General features: G+C 40.7%; 2 protein-coding genes across 2 annotated transcripts; one reads left to right on the plus strand and one right to left on the minus strand.

Annotated features, from left to right (window-relative positions):
• Positions 1–523: 523 nt before the first annotated feature.
• cstf3 (cleavage stimulation factor, 3' pre-RNA, subunit 3) lies at positions 524–13,216 on the plus strand. Its single transcript, XM_035651721.1, has 20 exons — positions 524–760; positions 1,434–1,538; positions 1,722–1,817; positions 6,376–6,408; positions 7,260–7,357; positions 7,450–7,516; positions 7,605–7,639; positions 7,736–7,862; positions 7,965–8,042; positions 8,158–8,320; positions 8,554–8,663; positions 8,744–8,860; positions 8,958–9,176; positions 9,272–9,374; positions 9,564–9,633; positions 9,741–9,936; positions 10,051–10,201; positions 10,377–10,471; positions 10,576–10,636; positions 10,857–13,216. Exons 1-20 carry the CDS (start codon positions 734–736, stop codon positions 11,054–11,056), a joined length of 2,151 nt encoding a protein of 716 aa, XP_035507614.1. The 5' UTR covers positions 524–733; the 3' UTR covers positions 11,057–13,216.
• On the minus strand, positions 12,761–21,200 carry depdc7a (DEP domain containing 7, paralog a). The gene is made up of 9 exons (XM_035651722.1): positions 21,106–21,200; positions 17,932–18,394; positions 16,491–16,621; positions 16,158–16,350; positions 15,101–15,321; positions 14,827–14,969; positions 14,621–14,746; positions 14,211–14,289; positions 12,761–14,089 (listed from the first exon to the last, which is right to left on the minus strand). The coding sequence occupies exons 2-9, from the start codon at positions 18,384–18,386 to the stop codon at positions 13,866–13,868; spliced, it is 1,572 nt and encodes a 523-aa protein (XP_035507615.1). The 5' UTR covers positions 18,387–18,394; positions 21,106–21,200; the 3' UTR covers positions 12,761–13,865.
• Between the last annotated feature and the right edge of the window lie 1,693 nt (positions 21,201–22,893).

Below are 22,893 nucleotides of genomic sequence, written 5' to 3' on the forward strand. Positions count from 1 at the left end.
TTTGCTCATGTTTTCATTAAAAAACATTATTTACATCTTTAGCCTTTGAGAGTAGGTATTGAATAGGGTGGGCACAAGGGGAGCTGTGAGCAACACATAGATTAATATAACATAGAAGATACATCCTTTTTTAATTTCATTTAATTTTAAGTTTTTATTTTAATTGTAATTTTTTTATTTTAATTTTTAATTTTTTAAATTTGATTTTAATATAGGTTTAATGTATGTTTAATGTATGTTTGTTTCGTATGCTAGTGGATACTTGAGCAGATGTGAGGCTATAAAATGATGCCTCATCTGATTTGTAATAGGCGACTCAAGTCTATCCCATTCAAATGCTACAGTACAACACATGCCACCTATATCAATTCCTTTCTGACAAAATGACATAGTGTGAGTAAATGCTGTATTATATCGCAAAATATAATTTGCGCAGTCACTGTGCACATTTTAAGGCGTTTCAGCCAGATTAGTTTTGCTACGATTAATGTTTTACTTTGAAGGATCCGCGCCGGAAGTGTTATTGTTGTTGCTGTTGGCGGAGCGGAACACAGGTTTCACGCCATTTTGAGAGATATCGGCTATTGAACAGCGAGTTGCTCGAGGGCAATGTGATCGACCCTTTTGAAGCTATGCCGATTACTTAGCCGTTTTTAAAAAACTGCCATCACGTTATTATTTGAGCGTCAATCCATCTGACATAACACTTCTAACCTAGATTCCTCTTCCAGCCATGTCCACCGAGGGAACAGCCGACCAGGTAGCTACATGCAGTTCTGCTAAGCGGCAAGCTAACCCCTCACTGAAACCGTAGCACCATTTAGCTTGTGTGTCGCTGCGTGGTAGCAAGTAAACTATACTGCAGTGCATGCATAGTGTTGCGAGTTTCCACGCGTCAGTGTTTCTCAGTTACGAAGATATGTCGGGGTTTGTCGTAAAGCTGTAAGTTTAGCCTGCCGTGCGCCATATTGACTGGCTAACGGTAGCATTGTCGTCGCTAGCATATGTGTCCAATGTTAATGCGTCGAGCTAACTCAGCGTTACCTGCGGGTTACCTGATAGTATTAATGCGCCGTTACTTAAAGTTAGTCAGCGTTACTTGTTCTAGTTTTCGCGGCGCTGGGTGCTCAGTGGTGCCAGCTATAAAGACTTAGCTAGCCAGTTGAAGAACTGTATTCAGTGTTTGTAACTTGATTTATTGATCTAATCGCCGCAAGAGTCGCTTTTTACCACATACTGCAGGGGCGTGGCCAATAATTCAGGCCCCATTAATCAATACTTAGTCCCTCCCTAGATAATAAGCCTGTATTTTAGTGTTATGTTGGCCCTCTCCAGTCGGGGGGGGTCGTCACCACATTACTGTATCACAGTCCACTGCAAGTCTGTTCAGCATCATAACCCCTTTGTCCTGTGCCATTTGTGTTGTGTTGCAGGCTGCGGCAGAGTATATTCCAGAGAAGGTGAAGAAGGCAGAGAAGAAGTTGGAAGAAAACCCATATGACCTTGACGCGTGGAGCATTCTGATTCGAGAAGCACAGGTTTAGTGACACAGAGTTGCATTCCTGGGGTTAAGCAAACTGGGGGAGAGCGGGTGGAGGGGGGGGAGGGAGGCTAGGGGTTGTAGACTGTTAAGATACAAAGCACTTCATCTTTTTCTCCCCACACGATTGCTTCTTCGTATGTTAAATAGTGTGGAATGTAAATGCATTTTCCTTCTTTAGAACCAACCCATAGATAAAGCAAGGAAGACATATGAGCGACTTGTCACGCAGTTCCCAAGTTCTGGCAGATTCTGGAAACTATTCATTGAAGCTGAGGTTAATACTCTTTCTTTTCTTTAGTGTGCATGGCTGGGAATTTTTCTAACATGATCAACAATGTGATTTTCACACAAACAAAATGTCTCTTAATTCAATGGCATTTAAAGTCACAATTCTTGTTCTGAATCACTAGGCCTGGCTACATTTTATGGTCGCACCTCTAACCTGTATAGAATTCATCACACGAGTAATGAATAAAGACCTTTTGCCTTTTGACCTGAACGCATCCTACATATCCTACGCAATGAAGGCCCTGGATTGAGCGTAGAGTGACGTAAAAACACTTAAATTGTCGGGCTCTAGCAAGACTCATCAAGAATTGTGCCTTTAAACACAAACAAAGGGGAAATTAGGTCTAACCATTTCTTTTTCAGAACATTTTTCTTATGTTCCCAGGATTTAAAAAATACATATTCTCTGCGTCATATTTAAATGGGGTAAAAGTGCATTTGTTGCATGTTTGGTCTGCAACAGTATTAAAACTATTTTAATGGTATTGGAGTGCATTAGCCTTTTATTCACTTGTCGTGTCAATTTATTGCCTCCTGTGTCATTTCTTTCGGGTAATTTTATAAACAAATATTCTGATTGTGTGGCCCATTTCTCCCCACCCCTCCTGAATATATGACAAGTCACCCAATTACCATGATGCCATCAACAGGCTTTGCTATTATGCAATCAGCTACTGGTAGGATGATTCATATACCCATCCACATAATCATTTTTTTTGCTAACTTGGTGAAAGTGCATTTTCTGATGCCCTCTACCTCAGCAGACGACAACTGCAACTGGTTTTAAACACATTGCTTTGTCCAAAGTTGCACAGCATTACCAAGCATCAGAATTTAGCTTCTAGTTTAAAAATCCAGTGTGTGGTTCTGGCAAATGATTAACTCCATGCTGTGAATTGAATGTTTCTGTATGTTGAGGTTGTAATGGTTGTGGTTTGTTGTTGTGGGGTTGCTCCCCTGGGTGAAGCTACCTCCCCCTCTCCCCCTCCCCTCCTATTCCCCATACCAGTCTTCACCTCTTTGGATTACCCAGTGCAAGAAAAGGCCTGGAGTGATATTTTATGAAATGGACACATATATATGTTATGAAATGGAAAAAGAACACATTGCTGCCTTTTCCAAATGGACGAGGCTTCTCAGGAGCAGTCCTTTTAATAATTCAGTCTAGCCTACAGATGGCACTAAATGTACTTGTGCTAGTACAGCATCAGTGTCAACCTCCACACTACTGACTTATTACCCCCTCTAACCAAGATGACAGCCAGCAACAACCTAAAAAAAGCCAGAGCAGAGCACTTATTACAGCAACATCCTGACACGACTGAAGCTCTATTTGTGTGTCAGCCAAGTACATTTATAGGTGGTAGTTCATATTTAGATGGGTTTAAACAAGCTCATTAATACCCCCATATGTTTTTTACAAAATATTTGTAATATTCCCAGACAGAGAAAACATTTTTGGAAATTAAATGTTAAGAATTTCATACAGCTGCCGCTTTGGACTGTGGCGGGAGGGTTATTACCTAAAGTATCTGTGCAGTATGGGGACAATTTAAATGACGAGTGCATCTATAGTTGACAGATTAGAAATCAGTGTTAACATTAGAAACAAAATTAAAGAAACATTAATTAGGCTTTTGGTTTTAGGTTCCCACCATAGAAATACTCAGAATACCATTATAATAGAAAGTTAGAGTGGAAGTGGGCAGAAAAACTGAGGAGCTGATTATACCAAGAATAAGCCAATCCCTTTAAATATATTTTATTATTCATATTATTAAAAACCCGTTACAACTTCATTTCAGCCAATTACCTTTTTTTTTTTTAACCTATTTTTATTTAGCCAGAAACACGACCTAAGATACTAGATTGGCATGTTTTCGTAGAAGTTAATGTTTGCTGAAATTACAGACTGTATGTTTGAATTGGCACAAAGTTTGATTTATTCACTGTATTAAAAACCAGTGAAGATACAAAATTTGAATTTTAGTCCATGGCTTGTGTTAGTATATTTTAATCTTAGAACTCATTTGCAATTCATAGTATTAAGACAACTATCTTATTTGGTAAGTACTACATGTAGGTTATAACTATAAGTTTAACAATTTGGAAACTCTCATAGAGTAGTAGTTACAAACTGAGTGACAGAAACACAGTGCAGTAAAAGTAAATATGCCCTTGAGTGTAGGTTTCCAGCACATGCTGTCTGACACAATGCTCGTTAGAGTTCATTGTTGAATTATATTTTTGCCCCTGATAACATGTTTAAACGTGGTAAATATGTTCTAGTCTTTGACACCATTTCAAGAGTCATGCTTTTAAAAAATCAGGGTGGGAGAAACCAGCAGGAACTAAAAAACTCAAATCTCTTCTGTATGTTCACAGCTGGATTATAGAATTAGTACAGTTTCACATTTGTTAATGGCAAAAAAAAGAAAGATATCAATATCATTCAGTAGTGTGAAAATTGGATCACTGAATCATCATTTTTATTCAGTATGGTTGTTTAATTTTTTTAAGAAACTGGGTTGCCAGAGAATTTTAGTGTAGTCGTCTTTCACGAATAGTGAAGCTGTCATGATTTATTTTCCTAATGGGATTCGCTACTCTTTTTCTGCTTCCTACCTCTCTCTCTGCCTCCGACTTCCAATTATGTGTTTGCATAATTTTGAGTTCATATTTTAATTATTAACTTTATTATATCATATAGGTGTGTTGTACATTTTTTTTCTGGCAGTGAGGATAGTAGTTTGTGCTTTATAGGGCTGTTGGGTAACCAAATACTAAGACCCAACCATAAAGCAGCCTGTAGAGGTGCAGTAACTTCCTTCCAGGAGGATGATCTATGGCACATTATACCATTATTGCAGTCTAAAGTGCAGGTCGAGCTGATGTATGTCAGTGTAGCTCAGGGAGACACATCTAGGATTTGTATCGGTTGTTGTAACGACTCACATTTGACTGATTCTGGGAGACTACAGAGTTTACACCTTCATAGTTGTCAACAACAATAAAATATTTCAGATTGTGTATCTGAGACATAACATAATGTGTTCCAGGCGAATTAACCGGCTGGCTAAAAATAAAAATTTTCAGCAGCGGAGGCATTTTCTAAAAACCACACCCCTCCTCTGACTACTAGAGGTTACATTCTGCTTGGTCTCTTCTCTAATGAAGGTGAAAAGCTTAGTGTGTCAGATGTGCTGTTGCAGTGCCTGGAAGGAGCAAGTAATGTAGGTCAATCTGTATTTTTGGGACAGTACCCTAAAGGCACTCCAAACTGCAGTTGGCATTTACATATATATACAAAATTCATCTTCAAGAAATACATTTCCTGGAAAAGGGTCCAGTGTAGAGGTTCCCAAATTTGAATGTGTTTTTTTTTGGCCATTTGCGTGAAATGCATGCAGGAACATGTACGAATTTTGCGTCGCTTTGTTCATTAAATGCATAAATTACCTAAATGAACTTTTCACCCTGCATTGATAAATGTTGCAGTTTCCTTCAGACTTGTGGATGCCAATGTAGATAAAGATAAATACTGTGTTTTTTTTTGGACTGTTGATCAATAGTGGGCAGTTGAGTGGTGACAGGATACAGAGAGAGAGAGGATCGAACCAGCTTGCAATCACAGTATATTAAATACGTCTGCACTAATGTACCAGGACGCCCACAGATAAATTTATGTTTCACTTTATTTACAGCATGTCACTCAACCAACCTGACAGGGTGGAATTCAGTCGTTAATATTGTGTGGATATTATTGACAGCATTTTGTAAGCCTCATTGTGCAGGCGTGGCTTTAAACTTTAACCAGCAACGCCATTATGTTGTTAATAATTCAGCTTCTGTCACTGTAACGTCTTACTTATTGAAGCCACTGCGAAACCATCTCACAGCAGTGCACTGTAGTTCCTCTGTACCATGGTGATATTTAACTGCCATGTAAGCTTTTATTACAAGTCACTTCCAGGCTAGTTTAATCTGCTTTTTCCCTTTGTGGAGAACAGTAATGTGAACACAATGGGATAGGATAGTTCTGTCCACATAGGCCCGAGGTGCTAATACCACACAGAACAGCCTCTCCTGTCTGTAATGGAGGAAGCTGGGAGACCTTTACTTCGAACTCATCAGCAGTAGGCAATATGAAATGTATTGCTGCAACATAAGGCTTTGAAAGGAAGAGATTTTTTTTGTCACATACTGTATTTCTCAAATTTGGGGCACCTTTTCAGTATTTTTCTTAAAATCAATATTTAAAATCTGCATTCTGAAATTTTGGGATTTTTTTCTGTACCGTGGTCACTGGTGTGTTTCTGGGTCATGTGGCGCAATCTATAAAGAAAATAAACCCCCCTTTTTCAAAGTAGTTTGTCATTCTTGTGTGAATTTCACTTTGTTGATCTTAAGGGTCCTGTGTGTGTGTGTGTGTGTGTGTGTCTATGTGTGTGAGTGGTCACATTTGCATGAATGCATGTTTCCTGTAAGCCATAAAAGTAGAGGAGACGTTTGAATTAATATTGCATTTACACTCTTATTTGCAGATCAAGGCTAAAAACTATGACAAGGTAGAAAAGGTAAGTGTCCTTCACACTCAAGCTGGTTGGTGTAATGTTGATACCTGGGAAGGGTCTTCTGACTGTTTCTAATTAGTCTAGCTTCTTCATTTTCTGATTTTTATGGTTTGTGGCCAGAATATGCATACATGTTACGATAAGTTCCAATAAAATCGCCATCGTATTGTAAGGCATCTAAAACATGTGGATGGTTTATTTGGTCCTAACAAGCACAATGTGCAAATGAGAGAAAATGTCTTATTTAAAAATGTGTTTCTTTTTTTGGTTTTTTGAGATGATTTCCCTGCATATTCACTTGCAACTATTATTTTGTATCTACTGTAGTTTGTACTACCATAGCTCTATGATTAGGTCAAGAAATGATTACCATGATTGAATTTTTAATATATGTATTCTGCATTGATTTGGAACTGATGTGTTTGTCACTGGTTTTCCACTTTTAATAAATGATGTGAGTGTATCCGGTTTAGTTTTTGTCTGAATTTCAGTTTGACACATCAGACATTCATATCCATCAAACAAGCTTCAAACACTGGTGTTTTCATTTGAGAAATGTAGGCCACATCTGAGGCCTGTCTAATGAAGCAGGATAACTGAAGTGCACTGCACAGCTACGCTGAGTAAAACCTGGAACTCGCCCAAATCTGCCATATGGGCTGACGTAAAAACTGCTTTTCTGGGTTTTCCTGGGTGCATTGGTAATCCTCCTACTCGGGATATGGCGCTAGTGATCGCCACGATAGTTTGAACTAAAGACGGGTGGTTGTATTGTAGAATAAATACACTATATAAAATTTGTTTTTGTGTGTCCATTCCAGTTATTTTATCTTCCTGTATTCTTGCCTCTGTAGTTGTTTCAGAGATGTCTAATGAAAGTCTTGCACATTGACCTGTGGAAATGCTACCTCTCATATGTTCGAGAGACCAAAGGAAAGCTGCCCAGCTACAAGTAAGAAAACATGCATCATAGTGGGATTGATTACGCCGTACTGTAAAAAAAACAAAACATTTTACTTCATGCGTTTATTTTCTTATCCTCAGAGAGAAGATGGCCCAGGCGTACGACTTTGCCCTGGATAAAATCGGCATGGAGATTATGTCTTACCAGGTACACAGATCTGAACTATGCATTCATACAGGTGTATATGAGTTTCTGTAAACTGCTCTCACCTAACTTCTATACTCTCCTCTCCCAGATTTGGGTGGACTACATCAACTTCCTCAAAGGAGTGTAAGTGTATTTTTTTCCCTGTAATATTGTGAGACTTCATTAACTGCGTTAGCCAACTCTTAAATGTTGACCTTTTTGTGTTTTGCGTTCCATTAGTGAGGCTGTGGGCTCATACGCAGAGAACCAACGGATCACTGCAGTACGGCGGGTGTACCAGAGAGGCTGTGTAAACCCTATGATCAACATTGAGCAGCTCTGGAGAGATTATAGCAAATATGAAGAGGCGAGTGACCCACCCAAGCCGCTGGCCTTAATCTGTCTACCCACATATGTTTGCATATGGAGTTTTAGTTGTTTAACGACTGACTTGTTATTTCATGAACAGGGAATCAACGTGCACTTGGCCAAAAAGATGATTGAGGATCGAAGTAGAGACTACATGAACGCCAGGAGAGTGGCAAAGGTGAGACAAGTGTTACAAATAAGCACAGACCTGTTTGAATCCCAGTGCTATGTATTGAAACGTCAGGCTGTCTTTGTAAGCTAATACAGATTGTTGCATGGTTTGCATAATTCAGGAGTATGAGACTGTGATGAAGGGGTTGGACAGGAATGCGCCCTCGGTACCGCCCCAGAACTCCCCTCAGGAAGCCCAGCAAGTGGAAATGTGGAAGAAGTACATCCAGTGGGAAAAAAGTAACCCCTTGCGCACAGAAGACCAGACCCTCATCACAAAGAGAGGTGACTATTTGTTGTCAGGAAATATTGTGTTAGTTTGTAAATCTCTGCTACATATGCCTAGAAAGGCCTGGTTTTAATTTATTTTTTTTACTCAATGGCTATACATAATGCATGTCCTGTGCCACTGCAGCCACTAGAGAGCGCAGGTTGACGCCTTTCTTCTCACTCATGGTTCGGATGCATTGATTCTGTATTTTGTGACTCATCACCTGTTGTTGTGCTCTGTGTGGCAGTGATGTTTGCCTATGAGCAGTGCCTGCTGGTGCTCGGCCACCATCCTGATGTATGGTATGAGGCAGCACAGTACCTGGAGCAGTCGAGCAAACTGCTGGCAGAGAAAGGGGTACGAGATCAAACATTTCAGACTCCTGTGGAGTATTTTTCAACTAACTGTCCTGTAAATGTAAACGTTTCTTCTCTCAGGATATGAATAATTCCAAGCTGTTTAGCGACGAGGCAGCTAACATCTACGAACGTGCCATCGGGACTCTTCTGAAGAAGAACATGCTACTGTACTTTTCATTTGCCGACTACGAAGAAGTGAGTATCCAATTGTTTACTCATCACAAATCGAAATCAGTCAGACAGTAAGAGACACGGGGACTCATCAGCATACAATCTCTTTCTTTCTTCACAGAGTCGCATGAAGTATGAGAAGGTCCACAGCATCTATAATAAACTGCTGGCCATTGAGGACATTGATCCCACACTGGTCTACATTCAGTACATGAAGTTTGCCAGGAGAGCAGAGGGGATCAAATCAGGTCGCACCATCTTCAAAAAGGCCCGAGAGGATTTACGCACGCGCCACCATGTGTATGTGACAGCAGCACTGATGGAGTACTACTGCAGCAAGGTAAGGACACATGATCCCATGTTTAGTATACGTACAGTGTGACTAAAATCAGTCTTACAAATTGCCTTTTTTTTGTGTAAACTCTTTCCATACAGGATAAATCGGTGGCCTTCAAGATTTTTGAGCTTGGTTTGAAGAAATATGGTGACATTCCAGAGTACATACTGGCATACATTGATTACCTCTCGCATCTTAATGGTAGGTTATGTGTAATGAAATTGATAGCTAATCCACAGAATATAAGAAATACATTTTTTACTACTAATCCATTCAACTAAGCAGTGATGTCCTGGTTATCAGCTGTCAGAAAATGAAAGATTTCTCCTCCATTATTGTCATAGTAATGGAAGATAACTGTGTAACCCTGTTTTTCCCCCCTCTCTCCAGAGGATAACAACACCAGGGTTCTGTTTGAACGCGTCCTCACCTCAGGAAGCTTGTCACCGGAAAAGTCAGGGTAATGACAAGAATTGTATTAAAGTTGCATGCATGTATGCAAGTGATTTAATAATCCATATCTCTGACGATGTTTGCTGATGTGTTTGTTGCTTTTTTATTCTTCAGCGAGGTCTGGGCTCGGTTCCTGGCTTTTGAGAGCAACATAGGAGACCTGGCCAGTATTCTGAAAGTGGAGCGCAGGCGATTCACTGCATTCAAGGACGAGTACGAGGGCAAAGAAACAGCCTTGCTTGTAGATAGATACAAGTTCATGGACCTGTATCCCTGCTCTGCTAGTGAACTCAAAGCCCTTGGGTACAAGGTGCGCACGTTGCCCTTAATAGTTGACACAACATGACATCTTTTGCTTCCAAAGCCGTTATGCACATCAGCCTCTCACCTGATATTTAAAACAGTTTGTACTGGGTGTTTGCAGGATGTGTCTCGTGCCAAACTGGCAGCAATGCTCCCAGAGACTGTGGTCACACCCTCTACACCTGCACAAAAAGACGAAGCTGACCGGAAACCGGAGTACCCCAAACCTGACACCAATCAGATGATCCCCTTCCAGCCACGTCACCTCGCCCGTACGTAGCCCATAGCTGCCCACGGTCTTCTCTCTAATCCATTTGATGTTGTAAAGAATCAGTGAAACCCATTAGCATTAGTCTTACATGTACTGAATCCTTGTCTCTTCCACACTTACTAAATGCATAAATGGATTCATCTTTGATGTTAGCAATCCTGTGTTCCTCCCCGCAGCTCCAGGTTTACACCCTGTCCCTGGTGGAGTTTTTCCAGTCCCCCCAGCTGCTGTTGTCCTAATGAAGCTGCTCCCTCCACCTACGTGCTTCACTGTGAGTAGCAGCAGCTTAATACTATTGAGCTAATTTTTACTGGTAATGAATAAAATGTTTGTTTTACGAGACTGCAACGAGTCTGTTGTTGTTTCTCGCTGCAGGGTCCTTTTGTTCAAGTGGATGAGCTCATGGAAAGTTTCAGGAGATGCACACTTCCTGAGAGTAAGTTGCTTTTGTCAGCACTTCCGATCAATCCAGACCACTTCTATTTTTAGCCACATAAGCCACACTCCCATCTGGTGATGGAAATGTCAGTGATCCTGCAATTGATCAAACACAGAGTGAAATATCTTGACAGCTACTAGATGAATTCCCATAAAATGTCAAAATGTTGTTCTGCCCCCCGTTTGACACATTACTGATGTCTTTTCTGTCTGTACAGCTGTTGATGCTGCTGTAGAGCTGATCACTGGCAGGCAGCCCGATGCAGGAGGGGAGGGCAATGGATCCATGGAGAACCATGCTGTTGCCAAGTCACTCAAGAGGCCTAACGCAGACTCCGACGAGGAGGATGACAAAGGAGCCGTGGCTCCGCCCATACACGACATCTACCGCGCACGCCAACAGAAGAGGATTCGATAAACACGCGCTGAATCCTACAAGAATGTAATGTAACAGGTGGTCCTATGGAGTAAACGTACATGTCCACATTTCTGAGTGCGTCTGACAGATTATACATCCGTTGATCTCTGTACCGAAGGAGCGCATACATATACACACTCACACATACATACAGTATGCACACCTGAGTGTTCTTGTGGCTTTTTTGTCAACAGTTTTTATTTTTAAAGACTGACCATTATACTGTACAAAATTTTTAATCCAACCATTGATTTTGGCACACAGCTCAGTTTTGGCCTTGTGATGTTCCAGTGATGGCAACGTGGATTTTTTTTTTTTTTTTAGATAACTGGAGGAAACACAGTTCCTTTCAATAAAAGAGGAAAAGAATTCAACCAGATTTGACTTTTTATTTGACAGTACTGATGATTTATTTGTATTTTACTGAAAGTGACTGGACATTTTATTATGACTTTTGTTTTGGCCCAGGCTGTATCATTACCACTAGGGGGCAGCATGTCACTTTTTTTATCTGAAAGTACCAATCATCCTCTGTTCAAACAATCAGGTTCCCTCTATGCAAGACAGCAGGGTTTCATAGGCTTATATTTAACTAATGTACACAAAAGCCAGATAGCTTTGAAAACCTTGAATAGCCTTTATTAAAGGACCAGTGTGTAGGATTTAGTAGCATTTAGCAGTTTAGTTGCTTCACCTTTCCCTTTCAAGTGTGAAGGAGAAACAACAGCGCCGTAGTCAACACCTCTATCCAGAGCCAGAGTTCTGGGCTACTGTAGAAACATGGTGGTTCAACATGGTACATATTATATTCCATTTCTTTACATCCTCCTAAATATTACACACTAGACCTTTTAAGGAAACTGTTTGCTTTTGTTAGCATTTTAGACTTAAAGATTGAAAATGCCATCTAAAAATGTTTACAGTATTTGTAAAGAAGGCAAACCTTTCACCTTGAACTATTTTAAACAGTTCCTTAGTTGTGACAAACAATTTTTCAATATCGGCCAGCTGCTTCTTTTCTCATTGGGCCGAATGACGTCGTTATTTGTCTGCCCAGCACAGCCTTTGTACTGACAAGGTTATTATATCTCAGCTCTGAGCCTCGTCGCTGGTGCCATAAAACAGTCTATGTAGGAACACCACTCTACTGCCACATAATGAAGTCTGATTGCTACTTTGAAATTTGCACCATTTGGCAAAGCAGCCAAGTGCTCTTAGAGACTAAAACAACTGATTGTAATACAGGAACAATAATGTATTTTATTCAATAGCTTCTGAATCATTAACATGAGATTTGTTTCCCTAAAATTGTGTTATAGTAGAGCTCCCCACCAACAGTAACAATCAAACAAAGTAATTGCTTTTTGGTTCTCATTCTCTGGTTAGCTGTGAATTTCAAGTCACTGATTACAGCCAGAGAGCACTCCACGCATATTAAAGAGTTCTATGATTTTGCTAGCATCAAAGGCGTATCTACTGTCAGACGCCAACAAAACAAAAACTGAAAGGAAGTTTCGGAAAGGGAAAGTACTGCTCTTTTTCTTAGTTCAACTGATAAGCTACTATTTGCATTTTAAACAGGACTCTTCGGATGTCGATATGGAAGCATGTGTGTGTTTTGGCTTAAAATGTTAATGTAACACTGACAAAATCACAAGAAACAGTACTGGCCTTTTATAAAGAGTGAACTCAACATGACAGTACTTCCAGTTTATTTTTTTATTTTGCAGACAGTATGTAAAATAGTCTCAAGTTTTAAGTCGACAGGGAACCTCTAACGTAAAAGCCTTAGCTCATGTCATTCTGTTTTAAAAAAGGAGGGGACTGTATTATGTTTCTAACAGAGAAAGCCGTGTGTAAGGCGTGTATTGGGATCAAGTTAAGAATGGACACAAAGTACTACTTTGTCATACCACTTGTCATTTGTTCTCTTTTTATCAAATTCTACACATTTTGTGTACATGTATGAATGTCAGACAACTAAAGCCAAAAAACTGCCAAGATGTGTGTGGTTTGAACTTCATCTGGGAATGCTTTTGTCACCTGGAAATGTGGGAGTGATTTCCTCAGCTGATTAGAAGGAGTCCATAAACCTTATTTAAAACAGAACCCTGAAGATGCCACTAAAACGTAGCTACGGTTTTCAGTCCAAAAAAAAAACAAAAACCCAAACATCTGTTTTGCTGATTTGTTGCAACAAACACAATAAACCTAGAGGGCTGATTCTCATGAATGCCTCTGACTGTTTACTACAGCACAACATCAGACTTTCAAATTTCCAGGTTCAAATTTCCGTTCCTCAGACATAGCTCTACTGTGCATCACATGGTATGAGAAACCACATGAACAGACACATTTCTATTGCTAATACTGTTCCTATTGCACATGCAAAATGAATACATCCATTGAAAAGCTATATGCAGACTTCTCCCTACTGGCTGCAGACACAGAATGCCATCAAGACGCATTGCAGTGTGAAAACATAAAAAAAATTTAAAAAAAACAAGAACACTTGGTTCTTTTTGTCTTGGAAACTAACAGTCTCATATATAACTGACAAGGACTTTTCATGTTAGTGTCCTGCACCAAAGAAAATATCTAATAAACTTAAGACAAGTCAGTATGTCCTTAAATATTGCAGCTTATTAAGTCTCTACAATTCAATTCACATTCTTGTTCAGTAGTATAAATTATTTACAAACTAGCAAGTAAAATCCTCTAACTATACTGCACATCATTTACATCACATTAACGTTCATTCTTACAACTACCTCTTTTTACATTATAATACATGAAGTGTTAATAAATATCACTGTAGCAACATGTTGATACTGGACAATCTATTTCCAAAGTACTGAACAAAAATCTCTGGATGGCCTTTATAAAACTGTCCCAGCAGCCGCCTCTTTTCTTTGGAGGATAGTTTCGGGTTCTCGTGGACTGTTCGGAGTAAGGACCAAAGTTCCTCTTTAGTGGTTTTTTGTGCATTTTCTGAATAGGCCACAGCACTCAATCTTGTGCAGTATGTTGATCCTGTAGTAAAGAGAGATTGGAGAAACAGAAATGGAATGAAGGAAGAGTTGATGCACAAACAGCGGTTAAACGAACACAGTTTATAACGTTAGTAGATGCAGTACAAGGAAAATCTACAAACCTGTTATCATATTTGGATCCTTCCCTTTCACGATATTTGTTATTCTGTCACTGACCATCTTGTGCAATGAAACCGGAATCTGGTGGAACAGAGAGCAAAAGAAGGGAAGTTAAAGTGGAAGTTTCTATTTATTAGATCCAATATTAACATTAATAGAATAATGATACAAGTCGTTATTATATTTCTGTAGTTTATGGCTGTCTGTGATCTTGCACAGTCAGTCACATATTATTTCTATATAATATCTGATGTCAGGGTTGCAATCCTGCACCTAAACAAGCCTGTGCAGCATTTTGTAGGTTTTGTAGGAGGGATGTAACAATCAACATCGTTTCAACCCAGTCACTAAGCCTTCTCGCAGAGATGCTGACGTACACACACTGGCAAAGGGACAAACTGGAAACACTCACTTTGAACAGATCACGGTGGTTGTCCATCATGAACAGAACCATCAAGTCCACCTTTCCTTTGGAGAGTCTTCTGCTATAGACGATGGCGCTGGAGAAAGACCTTTTCACCGCCATTCTGTTCTCAATCTGACAGAGAATAATTTGGAGTTAACAAAGATCTAACATACACATGTGCAGACTCGCACAACATCCACACAAGCGCTCACCTCTTTGTGCAGTTTGACCTCCTGTGGTTTCGCTGCAACAGCCATGAATCTCAGGAGTCTGCGCAGCTCCTCCCTGCTGCGAGAGTCCTGCAGCTTCAGGCTCAGCTGCAGAGTCTCTAGAGCTTGCTCTTGCTTGCCGTTCACTAAAAACAGACCACAGAAAATACAACGATGAAAACATATGAAAACGCACATAAAACCTGCTTTTATGCATCACCAGAAAAGCCTCATCAACAGCAGGATACCAAAGGGATCTGATAGCTCCTGGTCTTACCGAGTAGCTCCGAGATGCCAGAGTGGATGTCGAAAACGTGATTGCTGAGAAGAGGTGGCTGTTGTGTGCGTCCGTAATGCTGAGCCAGGACCTCGTACAGCAGGCTCTTACACCGGAGCAGGTCGTCGGCGCTAGCAGACAAACCTCGACTGACCTCCACCACCAGTTGATCAGGCAGAAACTCTAGACAGTCCACTGCCCCTGACATCCACTCATCAGCCCTGAGGGAGATGGAATGATTTTAAACACATCTGACAGATTGGTTAAAGTGAAGCAACTCAAAGATAGAGGGATAGAAAGCTGAGGTCAAATAAGCTTTTGACCTCAACTGCTTCCAGTAAGTAAGCATGGATTTGGTCATTTGCAAGTGAAAACATGTCTAGGTTCAATCTAGGTTAAATCTTTTTTTAATCATCTAGGTTACATATAACCAGTGTTAAAAGAAGCATTTTGTCATGATTGTTTTCTTAAGTAGAAGTAGCAACACTAAAATTAATGTAAAACGGCCTGCATTTAAAGTTTCACTTAAGTGGTAGTATATAAGTATTATCAACAAAATGTACTTAAATATCAAAGGTAAAAGTACTCATTATGCAGAATGGCCCCTGTAAGTGTTACATTACTATATCACTGGATCATTATTATTGATGCATTTGCATGTGCGGGGTATTTTAATGTTTAATGTAATAGGCTATTTTTAACTGCCTCCTATACTGCTGTAACAATATGTTTTGCATGTTAAATCTTTATCTTCACTGTAAGTAGTAACTATAGCTTTTAAATTAATGTAGTGGAGTAAAAAGGTATAATAAGTAGGTATAAAGTGGCATTAAATGAACATTTTCAGGTTAAGTAAAGTACCTCAAAATAAGGAAGTACAGTACTTGAGTATATGTACAATTTTATTATCAGTTTGTCTGTAAAGCAGCTGGTTAAGAGTAAAAAATAACTAATAATAACCTAATAATAATTAGGACTGATATAGAGACATATATTTGAATACAAAAATCAACTTTTATATAACACTGTAAAACTGTAAAAGCTTTAGAAGACCTACTGTGCTTCACTGAAGGCCTTGAGGACCTCCCGGTCTAGGTAGCTTGATGTATACAACAGGTCCGGGTCACTGTCCATGCCGTGCAGGGGAGGCCGTGATGTCTCTTTACCCTCTAACAGGTTTTCCAACAGGGGGAGCTCTATCAACTGCAACAATCTGAACACTGCCTGCTGGTGCCACACCTCATCCACAACTGTGAAAATACAGGAGTTAAAAGCCATAAGGGTCGTAGACACACAGACACATGGTGTGACAGAGCATTTGCTGCATGAAAAACACGGTACTGGTTTTTACATCACTCTCCTGTGTCTCATCAGATAGAAAGCGACTTACGCTCTTGCGAGAGGCCGAGGTTGATCATCTGAGGGGTGATGGTGGAGCTCAGGTTGAGGTTTTCCAGCACGTCCTCCAGTGATTTGTCTGTTTTTACAGGAGAGTGGGTGGAGTAACTCAGCACCCCTTGTCTGAAGAGTCACATAATAACAGCAATCAGTGGAAATGATTGGGAAAAAAACACAGACTTATTACAGGAACAAATGTGGCATCAGGCTGCACATGTTCGCCAGTACCTGTGAGTCAGTCACAGTTTGGTGCTGTTTTGATTTTGGTCATCTCAAATCAAATAGACAAAATAAATGCCCAATTTCCAGCATTGAACAATTTCTGATGAACATTAAATAGGACATGTGAAGCTTTTCTTTTCCGTATATTTACATTATTCCCATAAAGACTTTACTCGGCCCATGCTGCAAATAACAAAAGCCTCATTTAATTAAACTGTTTGAGCACATGGTTCCTCTAAGACTTTCATCTCCCATTAGAGGCAACAGGCCTGTTCTCAGGTCCAGTCTGGAGCTGCCACTCTCATTACAACACAAAGCTGAGGCCATATGTTAGCACCCCATGCATCCTGCCTGTCTGTGCTACGTGCTGGACAGCCTCCCTACAATTTAATTCTCCAGACTTAAAGGAGAGTCAACTGAGTTTGAAGGAATAGTTTTTGGAAATACATTATTGGTTGAGTGAGATGAGATGTTTGATACCATTCTCGCGTCTTTTACGGTAAATACTAAGCCACAGTTGGCTTAGCTTAGCACAATGAATAGAAACGGGGAAACAGGTAGCCTGGCTCTGTGACAAAATCCTCTTACCACCACCTCTAGAGCGCACTGATTAACACAAACAAAACTACAAAAATTAAGGTGTAGAAACATTGTGATATAACATGGGGTATTGCAGCGGACTATTTCTTGCCAGGGCTCAGTAACTTTGTGGAAGTCACTACATCCAGCCAAGAAATACTCTGCCACATAATCCCCTGTAAACAAACACTTCAGTTTTGGTATCATAGGATAACAAGATATAACATCTTAAATGGTGATATTTAGAGGTGCTGGTAGGCAGATTTTGTTACAGAGCCACGCTGGCTAATATTGACCACACAGGCATGAGAGTTATATATATCTTCTTATTCAACTCTGCAAGAAAGCGAATAAAATGTGTTGAAACAAGAACCTCAGTGGGTTTCGGTCTGTTTCATTTTTCTTTTGATTTTACTTTTTCATTTTGCAATTTAGGTTTATGTTTGAACTCATTGTCACACACTATTGAGGGAGTTACTGGAAATTATCAAGACATAACTCCCAGGTCATGCCTCACTAGTTTTTAGAGACATGCAGTCTACAGATATGCTGGATTTGGGATTAGCTCTGGAGGAAGGAGAACAAAGCAAATCAAAAATGCAATCTGAAGATATTTTGACACCAGTCTGTACCTTTCACGTGACGGACTATAGCTGTTCTTGTTCCTGTTCATGCTCGGTGAGTCATAGCCGCTCTCAATGGTACTAGTGGAGTGAGAGTTGGCGTTGGTCAGCGATGTGGAGGAGCTGGTCGTTGGGCTCAGGAATCTGTACAGACTGCAACTACTGTCCTCAAACGTGGCTCGCTTCTTTTCCTTCCCAAATACTTTAATGCCCACCGGCTCAAACACCCTTGAGTCCATCAGGGCCTGACAGAGACGGACGGCCTTGTAGCGGGGCACTGCCTCATCACCAAAGAAACGGTTCAGGGTGATGTGCGCCAACACCACGTCCACGGCCTCTGAGCCCAGGAAGCAGTCATGGTAGGACTTCAGGTTGTGGCGCCGGCGCTTGACCTGCACGCGAGTGTGGAGATTGGAGATGATGCTGCCCCAGATGTAGGTGGCCCGGAAAGGCTTCCCAGCCATGCCTTGTTCTGATGGAGGAGGAGAGGAGAGAGTCAGTGGATGGTAAAAGAAAGAAGGGTGGGAAGGAGAGTCAGAGGCTTATTCCACATTGACATTTATCACTGACCTTCTCAGCTTTGTCTATTGTCTGAGCACTTTCCCAGAAACTACAGGGAATTGTCTTTACCAAACACACACTCCCTCTCCTCTGTGTAATTTCACATAATCAGAATCTGAATTCAAGTTACTTTATGTGGGTGTAACCGCACATGGTCCAAGATCAGCGCATCTCATGAGGGTAGAAACCAAGCCCAAATCCTCTTTGGAGGCATGCTTGAGTACAGTAAGCTCAACCTTTTCATTTAAATTAACTTAACAGATGATTACTACTGCAATACCGCCATCAGCCGGTGTAGGTTAAGAGAAACAGAAAGCATAATCTGTGCCTAATTTTCTTACCAGAACAGACACCCGATGCAATCTTTCTACACAGGTTGCAACACTCAATCACGCACAAGGAAACAGAGACAATGATCATATTGTGAGCCATCTCACACAAGAGATATTCTGATAAGTTCCTGTTGTATTTTCCACTGGATGTGCTGCATTGCTACTAATACATGCACACAAATCAGATGATGATTCATGCAATCAAACACTGACACGTTCAACACATCATTCTCGACGTATCTCATCTGGCCGCATGCCTTGTGTGTTATCCACCACAAGTCCGACCAATGAAGGAAAGCAGAGCCGGCCTTAGCAAGATGTTAGGCTTTCATCTCACAACAGGAAACATTTAAAGCCTGTTGAGCAAATGTTAGGGGAGGATCTGAGAGGCTCACTGAGGCCAGAGGCCATAAATCAGGTATTGTCAGCGGCAGCCAGGCTCCATGTTATGATAACAGCACATGACAAATACTATTACTGACCCATCTGTAGATCTTGACAACAAAAACACTTGGGAACGGTACAGCAGCAAGCAGATGTTCGCTCCCACTCATTTCAAAAAATACAACAGCTCATAGAGAACAGAGGAAGAGGTGTGTGGCAGATTTCTCGGTGATCTGCTGATTAATGAGACACATCTACGTCAAACCGTGTCTCCCTCTGGGGGAGAAGAAGCTGTTCTGAACTGGGGATTTGCATGTCAGGGAAGAACAACTGAGGCTGCAGCAGGAAGAACACCTGGAACGATTACATGCATAATAGGGTTTATGGGAAATATGAGAAATTGATAATGCAATGGATTGGATCTTTCAGTGTTTTAAGACAAAAGGCAAATATAAATTGATAAAGTCACTATGAAATGCAGAATATCACAGGAGCTTAATGTACTTTATCATAGTAGTAGAAAGAAACTGCATTATCAGAATGAAATCCTTGATTTAGGAGTTAGGGCAGGACCATCTGGAGAATCCCATCAGGGGTCCCTAGATTACCAGTCACACAATAAATCCGGATCTTATCAATATCCATTAATGCTTGTTAAAAAGGAAAAAAGAAGTGGGGGTCAGGTGTGGGTCAAAACAATCCTGGGAACCCGGCTGTGCTCTGTCACCTCGTGTTGCTTGCGCCAGGCTGAGATTTGAGGCCAGTTTGTACAACTGACGCCAGACTTCTTCCCCGTGCCTTCGGTCCTCTTTCTAACAACCCAACAGATAGACAGGGACGATGCAAGAGGCGACTGACCTGAATTTCAGCCAAGGACAACAGTGCACCGTGTGTTTGCACACATCAGTGGAGGTAAATAATCGCAGAGGGAGCAGCGCAGTTCACACATGGGGATACCCCTGTAGTGAACAGGGACTATCTGCAAACCGGAGCTGTAGATATATGGCAGCAGAGCAAAAGCAATAGGTACATGTTTAAGGACTGCTGCCATAAGCTGCACTAAACACAGGACTAACGATTCCAGGCAATGAAAACACCAAGAGCAGCAGGTTGTTAATAGCCTGTGGCAGATACCTCCATTCCTCCAACATGCTGAGACTAGTGATAAACGGATCAAGCCTCAGGACACAATATGAATATGCTGAACTATGATAAACTATTGGCCCGTATGGATTTGAACACTCCTATCCTCTGTGGTATATAGTGTATAGTTTCCCTCTACACACCCGTTCTACCTGTTTTTTAACACAAACACTGCGCTGCAAGCTGCTGAGTCGGCAACTGAGCACAAATGCCAGAGAACAAAAACCCTGTTCTAGCTTATCTACATACTGAATTATTAAACTTTGATAAATAAATTAATTACACAGTATAAACCCGTTATAAAGGACGCCTTATAATTTGTTTTTAATACTTTCAACACTTTAGAATATGTGTTTAGAGATTTTGGTTAAATTACAAAGTGGGATATAGGCTAAATATTATAAACTTATTTTAAGAAACGGTGAATTTCGATTAGACATAACATCACTCTTCGATTAGCATTACACCACCTTTCCTCTTAGAAATAGTAACACAAATAATCCCAAACACAAAGTGTGCGTAAAAATACATTCCTGTAAGTATTGGCACATTACATTTAAATAGTTTCTGTCAAATCTAAATGAGCAGTAGTGGACACATTAAAGTGTACTTTCTTAAAACAGCCAACAGAAGCAGAATACAGAACTAAATAACTCACTCAATAACAAACTCTTCAGGTCACAACATTATTTCAAACACTACAGGGAATTAACATAGCCTGTGGTTTTATCAGCTACCAGAGAATAAACTGGTGTTAACCTACCTGGTGTTCGGTGCGTTAAAACTTCCTCCAGTGACTGTAAAGACAGCCATTCAGACCAAGTCCCTGGTCTTCGATTCACAACGTGACGCACGCAAGTACAGTCAACCCCGAAACCGTCCCCTCCCTCCCTCCCTCTCTCCCTCTGTGATCCATTATTCATGTCCCAATCACCGCCCTGCCCGGGCATTAACGTGGTAATGAGGCTGCCGCTGTTTCCTTCAGGTTGAACAAAAGGCGCACTAACTCACTTATTCTTACATTTGGGCAAATCTTTAAGGAGCTGAAACTAGAAAGGAAGGAAGAGCAATGGTCAGGCATACAACTGTTGAGTACCACGGTGTAACCAAAAGCTTCTCCAGCGGAAGGTTTTACTCACACTCACTTAACAGGTGGCTGAAATGAGTTTATCATGTGAGAGCATTATAATACATATATGTAGAGCAGCCAAAAGCAATGAGCAGCATGATTACAGCTATTTATTCCACATTCCTAATGGTTCTTACTGGTCATGTAAGACTTTCAGTTAACATCCAGGAAGTTTTCACACAGCCTAACCTTTTCACTCAACAAGTCACACCCTGAAAGCCTACACTGGCTAAATCTGATATAAGACCTACAGTGCAAAATTCAACAGCAGCAGCCATGTGAGACAGATATGGACAGATAAGAAGAGAAGAAAATATGTGGAAGTTTGATTGACTGGAAGTTAAAGGGACAAAACACACAAAAGGGTGCCTCAGGTGCTAAGGTGGCACCTGATGTTGTTCCACCATGTCTGGGATCATAATGCAGGCAGCCTATCACTGAACTGAAATGACTGCCATCATACAAAAAACGTGCACACCCCAGAGTAAACACACATGAGCTGTAGGGACACATTTCAGATTCTCACCTGGTGTCTTCCTTTCTACCTTCAGGTGTAATCTGTCAATGGAAAAGCAGTAAGCTGACACTGTAAAAACAATGTTGGTCCGTCGCTGAAGGGAAGACTGAGAGGAAGACAGCCATCATCGTGACACAAAAGTGTGGTGCAACGGGTGAGGCATGCAGCTGGGGCAAACCGGTTTGATTACTGTCCTGTTCACCTGTTTATTTGTTATTTCTCGTACCTTCCAATGCGGTTTGGCTGCTCTTGATCAATGCAAGGTGCTGTAAGGAACCTGCAGGGCACTCCACTCATTTTACACATGACAGTCAGTTTGCTCATGAGTCCATGACTGTTGTATAACATGATCTGTGGGACTGGAGGAAGCTTTTGGATGGTTGAAAAGATGAAGAACGAAAAGAAGAGAGCATTTATGAGGTAGGAGGAATGCAAAAGTTGCATTATGGGACATGTAGGATTCAAAGTTGTTGGAGCTTGAACCATACAAAGAAATAAAAGTCAGGATATCTCGGCCTCAGTTTTCACCATTTTTCAAATCCGTTTCCAGTGTGTCCACCTACATTATGCATTTAACAATAACAGTTGATATAGTCACCACAATTAACTATTAAGTGTTATGTCAGTCTCTGACATCAAACAACCTCTGAGCACTGAATGAACAGAAGCTCAGGATACTTGGTTATAGCTTTAACATGCTGTATGTGTTGATTCACATTTTCTGTTGCTGTAGATGATGTATTTTTATATTGATACAGCCATCAAGTCTTACCAGGAACTCGGCCGTAAAGGAAAGGTAACTGTGTGCCTTTGGTTGGAGTAAGCAGCAAAACTGGTTTTACAACTCCCCAGAGCATTGCATTTTGATGTGCTGGTGTTTTGTAAACTTGCCACAAAGCTGACTT

Source organism: Morone saxatilis, unplaced genomic scaffold, assembly GCF_004916995.1.
Source record: "Morone saxatilis isolate NCDOM2014 unplaced genomic scaffold, NCSU_SB_2.0 Contig11, whole genome shotgun sequence".
NCBI lineage: Eukaryota > Metazoa > Chordata > Actinopteri > Moronidae > Morone > Morone saxatilis.

Excerpts from the sequence above, each read along its gene's own strand:
- cstf3 (XM_035651721.1), top strand. The coding sequence starts at position 734 with ATGTCCACCGAGGGAACAGCCGACCAG. Across the intron at positions 9,177-9,271 it reads TGGAGTACTACTGCAGCAAG|GATAAATCGGTGGCCTTCAA; the intron begins GTAAGGACACAT and ends CTTTCCATACAG. Across the intron at positions 10,202-10,376 it reads CCAGCCACGTCACCTCGCCC|CTCCAGGTTTACACCCTGTC; the intron begins GTACGTAGCCCA and ends TCCTCCCCGCAG.
- depdc7a (XM_035651722.1), bottom strand. The coding sequence starts at position 18,386 with ATGGCTGGGAAGCCTTTCCGGGCCACCTACATCTGGGGCAGCATCATC. Across the intron at positions 14,290-14,620 it reads ACCACCGTGATCTGTTCAAA|ATTCCGGTTTCATTGCACAA; the intron begins GTGAGTGTTTCC and ends CTGTTCCACCAG. Across the intron at positions 14,090-14,210 it reads GGATCCAAATATGATAACAG|GATCAACATACTGCACAAGA; the intron begins GTTTGTAGATTT and ends TCTTTACTACAG.